Source organism: Leptonotus elevatus, chromosome 9 (assembly GCF_054856555.1).
Source record: "Leptonotus elevatus isolate MCC_2025b chromosome 9, RoL_Lele_1.0, whole genome shotgun sequence".
Classification (NCBI taxonomy): domain Eukaryota; kingdom Metazoa; phylum Chordata; class Actinopteri; order Syngnathiformes; family Syngnathidae; genus Leptonotus; species Leptonotus elevatus.
The window spans coordinates 19852190-19867187 of record NC_141247.1 but is presented as its reverse complement, the minus strand read 5'-3'; the positions used below and the strand labels follow the sequence as shown (position 1 = coordinate 19867187).

General features: G+C 42.9%; 1 protein-coding gene across 3 annotated transcripts in view; it reads right to left on the bottom strand.

Moving 5' to 3' along the window:
- nlgn3a (neuroligin 3a) overlaps nucleotides 1-14998 on the bottom strand; it is a 168203-nt gene that overhangs the window by 51490 nt on the left and 101715 nt on the right. For all 3 annotated transcript variants that reach the window (XM_086084636.1, XM_086084637.1, XM_086084638.1), the window contains one exon: nucleotides 1523-1708. In XM_086084636.1, the coding sequence (XP_085940762.1) occupies nucleotides 1523-1708 (186 nt within the window). The remainder of the gene's footprint in view (nucleotides 1-1522; nucleotides 1709-14998) is intronic.

Sequence of the window (14998 nt, the reverse complement as noted above, 5' to 3'; positions counted from 1 at the left end):
ATGGATTTTCACTTCAGCTTCGTCGCCGCTTTCCAGATGCTTTCTATTCTTGTTTACTGTGTTGTCTTGGAAACAAGAACATCCTGCCAATTAGGGCTATAGTGGGAAATACGATAGGATACGAACTGGAGAAGGCAGAGGTTGTTGTAGCAGAGTGTATTTATTTATTTTTTAAATGGTAATCCAGCACCAAATTTGGTGTAATTAAAATAAACTAACTGCCATTGGATAAATTGCAGCAAGTCCTGACTTCCTATTTCTATCTTGCAAGTACCTTTTGAATTTTTACTGGCTCTTTTCCCCACCCATCATTCATTGCTACATATACTACAATTCAGGGGGGGGAACAAACTCTGTAACATCCCATTTACTAGGAGGCAGGAGATGGTTTCACTGGCACTATAATAACATGCTACATGGAGCGTAGCATTATGGAGTAGGAATAAAAGAAAGCTTTAATAGTAAAAATTCAATCCAAATGCAGCCCTCACCCATCTGATGAAATTGAGGCAATTATTAATATTTCAATGCAAATTGGAGTGCGGCAAACATGTCACCAGGTTCTCGCATTTTTTTTTTTTAAATAAAAGTACAGTCTGTTCAACGTTGTCTAGCAACAAGAAAATGTGTCTAAAGAATTATTCATTTAATGCAATCTACTTTGATGCCATGTACAGTTTAAGCATCTTACGTTGCCGACCATGCGTGTCCACAGTGCCTTGTTAGTAGCTACTTTACAAGCAGAGCAAATGCGTCTATGGACGTAAAACGTGAAGATTTCTCATTGAGAATATTAACCAGCACATAAACATCGATTTACAACGGAATGGATGCAAAACGACGACGTCAACAGGATGAGTAAATATGTGAGTGAAGGTAATAACTCAAGGTTACGAATGATGCAGTTGCTGCGCGTCTCTGCAGGGTGTAGCAGGAAGTTGACATTCACGGATGGATCCCACAGCGGTGGCTCGTTAAAGTAAGCCCAAGCCAGAATTTTCTTCTTAATTCAATGATGCATTAGGGAAGAATGTCTATGAGGGATGCTTATTGCAAGTGCAGGTTAAGCACACATGCTGCACTTAGTATAAAAGACATAGCCAATGATAGTAGTATAGCATTATGAGAAAAGCCCGAGGATAAACCGTATTCACTAAACAGAAGTGGTGTGTGTCATTTAGTAGGACTGAATGGCTTTTCCAAAGTGCATCATGTTTTTAATCTTGTTCACACACCAAAAAAAAATAAAAAATTACCCGCAGGTTCATTTCTGACATCTAAAAGGAGGCGGGGGGTACAAGCAAAAGCAGCAAAGCATCACAAGACCCACATGTGGAATTTCCCCGTGGAAATTCACAACACAATAATTGAAACGCAAACACCTGCTCCATACAACATCCGTCATGCTGTAGCTTACATTACTCAATCACTGGCGCTCTGCCTTCGCCAGATTCTACTACAACAGCAGCAGGCAGGAAGGAACTCCACATCGGTATCACCCCAAACCCCGATTTTTTTGTACCTTCAGAGTGGTGGGAAAGGGTTAGCAGGCTGACGCAGGACGCTCCGATGCCAGAACCAAACACGGTGATGCGGTTGGAGTCTCCTCCAAAGAAGCCGATGTTCTCGCTGATCCACCTTAACGCCTGGATCTGATCCAGCAACCCGTAGTTCCCTTTAGCTGCCTGGTCCCCGGTGCTGAGGAAGCCTGAAACACATGCAGATCAAGAGATTGGAAATGCATACAGTGTAGAGACATTGTTCAACTGAGTGCTAAGATAGGCTTTTGCATTGACTTTCATGTATCAAATGGTCAATACGCCAACATGAAGTAAGTAAGTAAGCTTTATTTGTACAGCGCTTTTCACAGTCACAAAGCGCTTTACAGGGATAAAAACCGCACACATTCACACACCAGTGGTCAGCTGCTGCCACGCAGGGCCCTGCCAGATCCATTGGGAGCAAATCGGGGTTCATGTCATGCTCAAGGACACTTTGACGTGGTCCCTAGGATCGAACCCACAACCTCACGGATGGGAGACGACCACTCTACCACTGAGTCTCTCATTTTTGCTGCAATCCCATCTCAAATAAAAGGTCAGAGGTGACTTGACTTCAACATCTCAAACCATTTTTACCCATTGGAATCAGTAGAAATGACAATAATCTGTTCCAGCGCCCAAATAACAGCATCATATTTATTTTGTAACACGTTATTTAATTCGAAAAATAGCACATGGCAGCATTTTTCTTGAGAAAACAACTCGGTAACAACATAATTAAATAGAATGTAAAGAATTAAACAGTTTGTGCATCATGATCAGTTGAAAGCATGCCACCCATTCTAGCGAGCGCACCTTGGCCACTAGGGGGGAGTATGATACATACGTGTAGATTTGATGATGAAACAGAAGAAGTAATATTTGTTACTCTTCTGAAAGGATAGAGAATATACGCTTGAGAATATGTATGCACTGCTTTTGTTTATAATTACCCTGTCTATGGTGTTTCACATTACGTGTTAGCATTAAGCTAGCAGACTTTTTGTAAGACAAATCAGTTTGGTTAAATTTGTTTAATGCGTTGTGTCTGAGTCTAAATGAGAATTCAAATATGAACAGCTCATTGTGTATTAATACTTTTGTCAGTCTAGTGTGTTGGCTATGAGGATGTATCTTCACCGTGAAAGGTTATCTGCTAACCTTCACGCCAGCTGACAGAGATGGTGAAAATCATGACTTATTGGATGACAAGGTTGTTGGTAAAATAGGAATGCGTGAGGACCACATTTCATCGGGCACCTTATGGGAAATCAATGTCATGTCTCCCTGGGTGAACACCCATCATCTGATATATCGATCAGTCCAGATGAAAACCTTATGCATCACTGAAAAAAAGAGCAATGGTCATATTTTGAAGTCACAACAAGAGCATCTTTTATCTTCGTCTTTCGCATTCATCGCTCGATAGCAGAGTTCCTAGCAGGTTCTATCCACAGACATTCCCACTGTGTCATCTACTAAATGATGTCTGATTTGGACAGTGACTCTCCTGGGCCCATCAGTCCTCCTACTGTATCATTGCACCGCCCTCTCCCAACCGCTCCCACAGAACTGAGCCCTGCTGAATGATGGATAATCGAGAGCCAAGGGAGAAGTTCAAAGGAAGGCGCTCCCTAAAGTCCCGATGGTGGACTCAATGTCCATCAAAGCAGAGAACACGCATGCGAGGGGACAACTCTTGAGATGTGTGGACACAAAGAAGCGCCCCTCCCTCCAAGGACTGCTAAACACATCACAGGCAGTGAATGTGGCGGTGGGTTGCATACCCTTCAGCGTTTATCAGCTTTGCTTCTATTTCATGGTCGATGCCTCGATGTAATAATGAGGACTGTTTTTAAGCCCTGTGGGATGAAAGAGAAGCGCTTTGAAGACTTGGCTAGCTCAGAAAAAAAGATACAAATCTGTGTTGGTGACCTAGGTCTGACAGAGCAATGATCACTTTGGATAAACACAGATTAGAAAGCAGCCGGACTCATTAGCTGTTTACGCTACGTCCAAAGAGTGTTTGTCCTAACGACCTTTTATCATTCCTCCTCGTGTGAATCCACCATGATAGACGGCCAGCCCCGCCTTCAACGTCGCACCTTGCCATGCTGTTGGCGTGGCACATCGGCAAGGCCGAGCCTGATCATGGATAGTGTGAGAAAGGAAGTGGCACAGGCGGCAAAGCAGGAGACAAATGGATCAACAGATGGTCTCCTTCAGATGCATCCCTGAGGATGACAGAGCAGCGTGGCACATGCAGAGAAAGAGAGGGAGCGCCAAGGAGACAGGCGGAGGAATAGGAACAGACAGGCAGAGGAGAGGGGAGGACTCCATTTGAAGAGCTTTTCATTCACTTCTCTCACTGCTCCTCCCTGTGTGCCATCGTCACGAAAGGGCAACGGACTTGTGCTACCTTCTCATGGGTACTGGTTAGAGAGACTACACTACCCTGAGAATAAAACTTATTTAGGTCACCCTGTGTCCGTCAGCTTATGAAATACACCAGATGGACTTAGGTATTGAGACAAAATATATGAATCAATGCCTGGCGTTGTCTGATATTTTAAGGACTAGGCCAATTTGGTCGTACCGTGCCTTGGTGCGATTACCCCTCCTGTTGCTCACTGGTCCACACTCACACTGCCTGCTGCGCTCATTCATGCTTCAGTACGTTTATGTATCATCACCACATGATAAAACATTAGATTGTACCTGATTTCTTGTCTTATTTTAGGTTGATTTGTCTGCATGCTGGCGGTTATCATTATCATTACAAGCTATCAGGAGTAGCAATTACATCCATCACTTGCATAACAGGGCTCTAGAGGACAACCAATTTGGCCTTGTCTTGTTTTTTCCTCCCCTCCCGAGCAGCCTAAATAACCTATGGAATTTTGATTTTAGCTTTAAGTTATTTAGTTTTAGTTTACATCTTTTTTTTACAAAGTGGTGGTTATCATCCAACATCCATCAATCAATTTTCAAGTCACTGGTAACCGGTGTCTATGCCCGGCAAACTTCTGGCAAAAGGTAGACTACACCCCGTATTGGTTGGCGGGCAATCGTACGGCACATACTGTTTAGAGCAATACAACCATTCACGTTCAGATTCACACTGTCACTGAGTAAAAACTCAACCGGCAAGAGAAACAATCGCATTTTACAACACAAACAGGTTGGGCACTTGTGCCTCTGACTCTAGTCAAACAAATTATTGATTCTTCATCTTATTGAGGCATGTTGGAAAATGTAATGCTCAGAGGGGGGCGTCCACAGTCGAGGTACCCTTCCATCATCGTCAGTCGGCCAATTTTTCAAGCCAAACCACGATGTATTTGTCAATCCGTCATTCCTCAGCGAAATGGCCAACCGTCAATTCTTCTGTCAAGAGGGCATCTGTCAATGTTTCCGGCATTTATCAGCAAAATGGGCATTCTGTCATTGACAGAATGACGATTACATTGACAGACGAAAACCCACTTCTGGCAATGCTTAGTCGTCCTTTTTCCAAGGTTTCACATCATTCGTTAATCGTCAACAAAACGGGCATCCGTCATTGATGGATTGACGGACCTTCCGTCAATACTGAATGCCCACACTTAGGAGAAGGTACTTGTCTTTTTTTGTAGTGAACCACCAAGGTCCGGAAAGGCGTGGATTTGATACGTTTGTTGTTAAAGAACTGGAGCATCCTGACCAAAACTCTATCAAACACTTCTGAGATGAAGTGATCCAGGCCCTTTCAAATGACCTCACATCTGTGCCTCAATGCTTCAAAATCTTGTACAATCTTCCAAAAAGCTGTTATATCTCTGAAAGTGGAGGCCAACATCTTATTTTCTTCCATTGTCACTGCCGCACTTGTAAGTCCATGAGCCCCCAAGTATTTCCTGTAAAGATATTATCTGAAAGTACATTCCTAAATTAAAAGAAGTAGTCACAATTATCCCATTGGAACTTGGAAAAAAAAGTCGTTATAAGTCATTAGAGGATGACAAAATATGATCAATCAGAATTGCATATCCATCTGGCAGGATAAACGCTGTCCAATGCTCTACTCAGTGGGGACTCGTTGGTTCACCAGACGGATGCTCCTGCATTTATAAATATTTCTAAATAAATGTGGCCATTAAAATGTAGAGCGGTAGAAATCCACTATCTGAGACAACAGGACAAGCTGCAGGCGCTATTGTAAAAATAATTATTGTATAGCTGCTGGCGATGGTTTAATTGGAAAGGTGACAGCAAATATTTTCTTTGGAAAGCAATTAAGATAGCAATGCAATTGTTTTATGCTTGCCAATACAGTGGCTATTTTTAAACAGATACACATTTACTGTCTGCTGTTTGTTGACACTGCCTGGCCTCTTAAGCATATCAGCAGTCTATCAACCTTAAGATTTTCAGTCTGCTTAGAAGTACATACATATAAACAATCAATTACACGACTCAACTTTTGAATGCTTTGCCGGTCTTAATATGCCTTTACACCATGAATGTGAATGTCACGTGAGGTGTGGGACTTAGGACCAAGCACAGACAAGTCAAAATGCTGGAAAACAGAGTCTTCCTACAGAAATATAACCTCAACAGCCAGATTGATAATTGTGATTCGCTCGAGGGAGTTCTTCACATTATCAATCTGGTACTTCACTGGGCAGACCCATTCGGGAAAGGCGAGGCTTGCTGTACAATACTTCGAGCTGATTGGACGATGCGGCATCACATTCATGAATGAACTCGGCTTGTGTGCGGTGTGTTGTGCAGTGTGGCAACACACCACACATGGTACGTTCAAAACTGTTATTCCCGTGATTTTTTCTCTTCACGTGTGGTGTCTCTCAGAGTTTGGAAGTTGGCCGACAATTTTAAAATCTTGCCGTGTGAACCAGGCTTTCGTTTCATCATTATTCACAAATCTGTTGAAAAAGAGCTTGTTGCAACATGGCCCTGGTTGATCTCTTCTACTCTGCTGCCACCCGCTGTCCGTTTTTTGTAATAGCTAACCATTGCTTTGCCATTGCTCTTCAAGTCAGAGGCTGCATCAAAGCCTTCTGTATGCTCTAGCATAAAAACAACATAAACATATTTATACGTTTTTGGGAGCAAATGGGTTAAGCATCTTATGAAGCTCTGATGACTAAGTGTGATTTGCCTGTTCTTTACTTGTTTTGGTGATACCACCATAGAAACAGTGATGGCAAAGAGGACGATGCAGTACATGGTAATGTGATGATGAACGATAAATTCAATATTAAATGTAAAAGAGAACAATTTGAACTGAAATCAACAATACAATATACTCATGCTATAACTAACAGTCGACAGAATACATTTTATTCTTGACGAAAGCAGAAAAACAGTTTACGATTGATTCTTGTTACAAAACAAAACCTTGTCCTGCAGTTTCATCTGTGCAAAACGTTTTTGTTTTGACAAGAGAAAGGCACATGCCCTCAAGATGAACTGCACTAGAAAGACGGATTCTCGCAAATAAACTTCATTTATTTCGAGCCTCATTAATAATTTATACTCAAGTCCAGAATCCATGTACACTACGTATTAGAAACTCTTCTGTGAACTCCTCTTAAATGCATCCTTATCTTAAGGCAGCGCAAGTCTTGAAATATCCTTACATGTAGGAAACAAACATGGCAGATTATGGAGTCCAACCACTCTTTGTCTGATGGATGAGAGATTAGATTAGGTTTTCTTATTTACTGTAAACAAACAGCATGGATCAACATCGGTCTCTCTGCTCTAAGTCGCTGCATGTCAGAGCATGTCTGAACTGATAACAGGATGATCTTGTGACGCGACCATGTCTCATGCAGCTCCGTGGTATTTCCTTGCAGTGGCGCGGTCATGGTCACGGATTGAGCCCTGATCCCAGCCTGAGAAGCAGAGCTGAGCTCTGACCAGGTCTCAGATCGGCCAGCGCACACCTGTCACATTGCATTGTGCGTGTCGGGGAACAACGGTGTGTACAGCTTCACATGCACCGTGAGGGTCGATTAAGGTAGGCCTCGCTAAAGCGTCACCGTGGAGCAATGCAGCCGATGCCACTGGCGTATCATCTGTAGCAGCTTTCCGTTTACATTTCATCACCTAGAAAAGTTTATTTTTCCAAGCGTGCCGGCACATAATGCATTTTGCGCTGTGATCTTTTATCAATAACTCCCCATCACTATAAACACCATGTCTCTTTCTCCCTCCTAAGACGTGGCAGTGATTTCCTTTACCCTTTCCTCACCGCATACGTATTGCTCTATTGATTATGATTTAAATGTCCGTTTCCATATGGTAGGCTATAACTCAGGCGAGAGCGGAAAGAGGTGACGATAATGATCGCTCTGACCCCGGACATCTCTCTTAGCCCGATCTCCCGGATAATGGAATGTGTGTGAAGTAATGGCGGAGGGTGAGGAGGGGGCAAAGATGGGTGAGGAGGAGGGCAAAAGTATGTTATTGAGCTGTGGAGTGAGCTTACACAGGGACAGATGGCGGGAGCTGATAGGGAGGAGGAGAGTAGAGGAGGTTGGAGAAAAACAGTGATGATGTAAAGGAAGGCAAGTTTGGTAGCTTTTAGTGTGATTCATTCCATTTTCTTTTGCCTTTCTGCCTCTCATCCTCCATCTCTTTGGGGGTGCCGGTTAACAAGGCTGTCTGTGTCCAAAGTCTTCCTCGGTACTTCCCCCCCGTCTCCCTCTTGCACTCACCCTCTATCTGTTCCCCCCTTCTCTTCTCTAGGGAAATAAAGGCCCACACAGTCACAGCCTTGACAGCCTCCCTTAAGAATCCTGCACTACAAAAGAGCTCCAACTTCCCCCCCAGCCAGACCCGAGCTGAATGGGAGCCTCTGGGGTGTGGATGGGAAGCAGAGGAGGGAAGGGGCCACATAAAGGGTCTGTGTGTCAAGCCCACGACAAGCACAATGAGAAATCCAGTGGCACATCATTCATATATGGAGTCATCCTTCAGGAACTCCAATATTTTCATATTCAGGGCGGTGAGGGTTCCGGTTTTCTGAAAATAGTGTGAGGGAGGGGCCTGAATGAAGGTGACTGCCACGCAAATCGGCTCCTGTTTACAGCTCCATGCCCAACGGCAGGGCTGGAGTCAGATCGTACTGATCTGAGAGCAAGGCAAGGAGAGAGAAGGGCATGCAAGCACAAGGAAGCCTCTTTATGGCTTCCTGAACACTGAAGGCCATTTACATAACATCACAGTCTTTTTTTCCGGTGGAAGAGAAAGTGGTTGCAAAGAGGGAGCCACACGGTCTTACACCGAAAAGATTGCAATTACATATGAATAAAACAGATTAAAACTATGTTTTACAGTCACTGCATATTTCATCAGATACAACTGAAGAGACCAATGAATTATCTGTCCTTACCAAAATGATAACGTTCAATTTTGATTAACACTTTCAGAGACCCATTACATGGCACAGTATAGAACTCAGCAATCATTGCCAATGGAAACCAATAATAAAACCTGTGTGAAATGAATACCTCATTTGATCTGACCATAACGTTGCAGACTGGATTTAACTCGTAAGTGAGCCAAGACTGCTATAGATAAGGAAGGCCATGGCAAGTACAGTAGAAAGGTCACAGCAATAAAACAGCCTAGCTCAAGTCACCTATCTAATTAAGTGTGCCAAATAGGCCTAACGTAAAAACAGCATCACGACAGCATGATGTCACCCATTACACATGAATTTGTGATTTGTCAATTCTGAGCGCAGCCCCCTTCTCAGATGAGGGTGTAGTCAAGACCACACTTACTGAGACCAAGACATTATCGAGACGAGAGAGTATCGAGACCAAGCAGTGTTGTTAACTCCCCAGTAAGACGACAGAATGATGTCATTGCCTAATTTGCATAATTGGCTATTTGTATGTAATGGACGCTGGAGGAGAGAGGAATATGGGAGAGGTGGGAGAAGCAAAAAGTGAGTAAAAGACACCCTAAAGAACACCAGAAAAAGTTGCCAAATTTGCCGCTCGTCGCTTTTAACAACAACAACAAAAAGTCGGCAAGTTGGCAACAATGAGACCAAGACAAGACCATGATTTTGGTGGTCGAGACTGAGAGAAGATGAAGACTGCATATGTCACGGGTAGGGAACTCCGGTCCTTGAGAGCCGCTGTCCTGTCTTATAAAGGATAAAGGACCACTGATTGTCACGCTCATCTAAGTGGGTAAAATTTGGTCTCTGCATTTGACCCATCCACTGAGGGAACGGTGAGCAGCAGCAGGGGCTTGCGCTCGGGGATCATTTCCAACCCGTAATGCTGAGTGTCAAGCAGGGAGGCAAATGGGTCCCATTTTTCTTTGGTATGACCTGACTGAGCTGGTTATCAGGCTTCTAAAGTGCTCACTGATGAGCTAATCATTTGAATCAGGTGTGTTAAAGGGGGGAGGGATCTAAAACAGGCAGGACAGTGGGTCTCGAGGACCTGAGTTGCCTACGCCTATACAGTAAAGTAAATCAAAGAAAAACAGAACAAAATGGCCCATATCTTCTACTTTTCATTACATTTGCAACAAAAACAAATTCTGCTATGTTGTTTTTGAAATAGTCCCAAGTCCGCCCTCCTAGACTGCGACAAGACAAAGAAAAAATGCTTTGATTCCAAGACTTGACCGAGACGCTCAAAAAATGGTCTTGATACCGGTCTCAAGACCAAGACCAATCTCAAGAACAACAGCACTAGTATACATGCAACTTTACAGGTTAGAGGTCGCATTAAAGGTGTAAAAGATTTGAAATTACTTATCTAGGTCTAATTTTGGCGAACAGACAAGACAGACAGACAGGCAGACAGACAGACAGGCAGGCAGACCAACACGCAGTGTAGAGCTGAGCTACTGGCACACATGGCAGCTGTTGGTCCTCTAGCATGTGACTTGAGGGCAATCTCGTCTGATTGTGCGACTTGTGGCAGTGGTTTCTAAACGGTCCATTTCTTACTTTTGCTGCGCTAGCCTCCCTTTCCAACCCCCCCCCCCCCCACCCCCAACTACCTCACACTTTCTACACATCATTGCTTTGAGCACAGACAGTTTACTTGTCAAAGACAGTCAAATGCTTTTACATTGAGGAGGACGCGGCACCTCACAGCTGGTGCGGAGGCGGGCCTGCACACTCCCGCCAAGGGAGAGAAAAAGACTGGTGTTGAAGAGGCACAACTGCAAGGTTAAGCAGCTCTTTGGTTCCACAAGAAAACGATTAATTGGGAGACTTTTCACAATTTGCCCACTACCTTTTTGAAAGGGTTCTTATACTCAAGATCTACCCCCCCCCCCCCCCTCTTCCAACCTGTACCAGAAAATTAGTATCTGTCTGTGTGTTGGTGTGCATTTAAGTTCAAAAGGCTGGCATGAAAAATGTGCAAATCTGACCGATGAGGTTGTGGGTGGCGAGAAGGTTTAACAACATTGTGCACTCAGTGTGCACTAATTCAGTGCGATACCACAGAGGAGATCAGAGTAGGGCTTATCAAAGCAAGTCAAAAGAGCAGAAATGGCGAGAAAAGTCATCATTTAGAAGATCTTCAAAGCCCAGCTCCTCTTTTCCTACAGGTTGTTGCGTTTCTTATTCCCACAGACCATAATAAGCTTAGTTTTGTGTGATCCTTATCGGAACTTAGCGAGAAGTCGACTACACTGCATCTGAAATTCCGCTGCTGTAAAATAATATTTTTTTCACATTTCTCCTTTGTATTTCTTCCAATGTGTGCTGTAGATCAGCAGCCCTTTATGTGAACAACGTTTCCTCGCCGTTTAGCGCAGCACCTTGGAATTAGTCTTGTTATTTGCCTTCCGAAAGCTAGCTCTACAATAAAACTTGGCTACAGGAATGAGCACGGTGTGCTGGTTTTGAATTGTCTCCAAATTAGTTGCGAAGGATGTGCCGATTCATTCTGCATATTGTATAAAGACACCAACAATGCTGCTCTCAATTTAGCAGCACAAGGCAGAGCATATACAAATCTAGTGGACATCCTTAAAGTCAGACAATTCAAAATAAATTCACCAATTTCCAAATGAAAACTACAATTCGCACCAGACCTCAAGAGCTTTGGTGTATATGACATTAATCACAATTTTGGACAGGAAATGTGAGAAGATTTTACAGAATTATAGCACTATGAAGTATTGGTTGGCATATCTGCCTCACAGTAGAGACGTCGGGCCCCGCTATAAAAGTCATAGTTTGGACTCTCCCACTCTCCTTACCTCTTATTCTCCATTTTCTCATTTAAGAAATTGGGGCACTGCCCATACCTGTTATCCGTCTTGTTATGCTTCTAGGGTTGAAACTCTACACTCTAAAAACAGTTGGGCAAAAAACGGGCCGATCCTCTACTTGGGTCAATTTGACCAAACTTTGAGTCAAGAAATTGGTCTTTTAGTGTAAAACAACTCATAAATATTGGTCAGATCCTTTACTTGGGTCAAAAAATTGGGTCATTTTGTACAAACCAGGAAGTTGGGTCAAATTGACCCATAAAGTGGATCGGTCCAGTTTTGATCCATAATTAGGTTACTTTTGACCCAACAGTTCTTAGAGTGTAAAACGAATTTCGTCACGCTGTATTTGTGACATGTGCAATGACAATAAAATTGGATTTTCATTTACATTTTTTTTGATAGTCAAGCAGGTTGAAATGCTAATCAATTGTCTTTAGAGTTAGGATAGGCTATAGGTTAGGTATAGGTTTTTACGATGACAACAGTTTGACTCATTCATTCAATCCATTTTTTTTTAAACATTATTTGTCCCTATTAGGGCCACAGGTGAGTTGGATGCTTGGATAGAGACCGTAATGGTCGATGGCCATTTAAAGGCCAAATACAGTATATACAAACATTCACACCTAAAGACAGTTTAAAGTTTTCATTTTTTGGGGCGAAAACCTATGCAAACATGGTGAAAACATGCACAATTCTCACAAGAGGACTAAAACTGGAATCCAACCCTGACAAGTGAATCCCTAGTCCACCGTGTTGCAGTTTGACACTTGGACATGTTGAAAAACTCTACAGAATCCTGGAATTGAATTCCAGTATCTTCAGTTTTAATTGACACTATTAGTGGTATCATCTTAACTACATGTTGATTATAGAGGTATCCCCTCATACATCGGTTACATCTTTGAAGAGAGGGATTGCATTTCATAGCCACCGGACACTATGACCTCACTAATAAAGTAATAAAGTAGAATTACGACCTCTTACGACATTGTCAACTAAAACTGTAAATTCACAAGCTTCGTAAAGATAGGATTAATGGCATCCTCTTCTGTGTCGGATTGATTGCATCGGGCAGGTACGTTTAATGAAAGGGGAAGCAAGTGCTGTATATGAAATCTGAACAAGCCCAACAAAGAGCAAGGACGCGGCGCGTGTATGTGTGTTTGTGAGTGCGAGAGACTTTTGGCCACTAAGCTGCGGCCATCTGTGTGTGCTGGTAAATGGGGGTGCCATCGCATACAAGCGACCAGGATGGCATCCGACACTGTTTGTTTGCATTGCTGCATGTGTGTTGCCGTGGCAGTGAAAGGGGGATGAGGGTGCGTATTCAAGGCAGTGAAAGGGGGATGATATTAATCACACGGAGGTGCATGGCTGTGTGCTGCTGGGCGTAGATGGATGGGGTGTAAGTACAGTGATGTCATCCTGACAAATGGACCGGCCATGTTGGCTGAGACTCGCACATCGCCTCTCATTTCAATTAGTTCCTCACACGGCGACACACCTAACGCGCAGGTTACACACGTGGAGAATATGTACACCGTGTGGCTACAAAACACCAACCGGCCCTCCACCTTGGGTACCCTAACCCAGTGGTCCCCAACCTTTTTTCCGCCGCCATACAAGTCCATAACTTTCGCAGACGTTTGGCTAATTATTAAAATGCTACACCGTAAATTGTGGAGAGTGAATTTGACTCTATTTAGAGTGGGACCAAATAGACTCAGTTATAGTGTAATATTTACATAAATAAAGAATCGAAAAAATAAAAGTCACTCAAGAGTTGAGGAATGAACTCACGACCTTCAGATTGGGAGACAGCTGATCTACTTCCTGAGCCACGCAGCTCCTGCTGTGTGTTAGAATATCACTAGTGTCAGCTGGAATCTTTGTAACTCCAATTAACCACAACCAATGTGTTTGGTCTCCTCTTGGATATAGGTGCTAGTGTAGTCTCCCAAGCTGAAGGTCGTGAGTTCATTCCTCAACCCTGGAGTGACTTTTTATTTATTTTTGTTAATTCTTTATTTTACTTTTTTTAAACTCGTTTTTTGCTAGCTTGTGGATTTAAAGGGATACTTGACTGAACCATTTTCAGCAGTAAAAAGTAATATTTTGTCTAGAATTAATTTGCTAACCTCATTATTTTTCATTTCACAATTAATACATTTAAAAATATATTTTACCAATTGCTGTCGAATGAAAATTACATAATAAGTATTCGGGAAACAGTAAACAACCAATCACAGCTGACCTTCTTTGTTTCCTGGGTTTGGTCATGTGACGTTAGCAAATGGCAAAATGTGTCTTTAAAAGTTTTAATTGTACATGAAAAATAATGAGTTATCAAATTAATTCTAGACTAACTGCTGAAAATGGCTAAATTAATCAAGTATATTCTTTAATATTAGCATTTGCGAACAAGATAATTAGCATCTTGACATGCGTCAAGAGTCCGTCATAGATAATTGAAACTGAGAGAATCCAGTCACTTTTCAAAATAAAAAGTTTGAAGCCTCGGATAAACCGCAAGCACCAGTACATTATTAAACACTTCAAGTACACGTGAACTCACTGTTTACATTGTTACGGTAAATACGCTGGTTGGGGACCACTGAGTCTAACAAGACTCACTTATCTATAAGGGTTCCGTTCAGCTCCATTAATCAATCTAACTAAACTGCGACAGCACTTTTACTTTCGCTCTCATCAACTGCTCCCAAGCGACCGTTCCTATTGTTAAAAAAAATACAAATAAATCTGGGGCTACAGCCAGCAAAACCCGAGGAAAGGAAAGTCTCGGTGTGTTTACAAACTAACAACCAGGCGATGGCTCTTTCCCACAATATCAATTTGATGAAGTGCCGGAATGATGGCACAGGGAGCCGACATTTGAGCTAGTGGTAATAGCACACATTTACTGTGAAATACGGTGCGAGATCTATAGCCTCCATCATGTTGAGTGCACACAAAACTCAGGTTTAAAGAGGTCCGACCTCCTTGCTGGCCACTTCCGCAAAGCTTGACACCATCAAATAACAGAGTCAGGCCTGAATTTGCAGTGTCGCCCACAAAAGATGCTTATATGCTCTTCCCAAAGGGGCTGCCGCAACTAAGCAGAGGTGCTAAACCTCATCTCAAAATCCTGACTCCTTCCTCTGAACTTTAACATCAGCCGTCTTAAG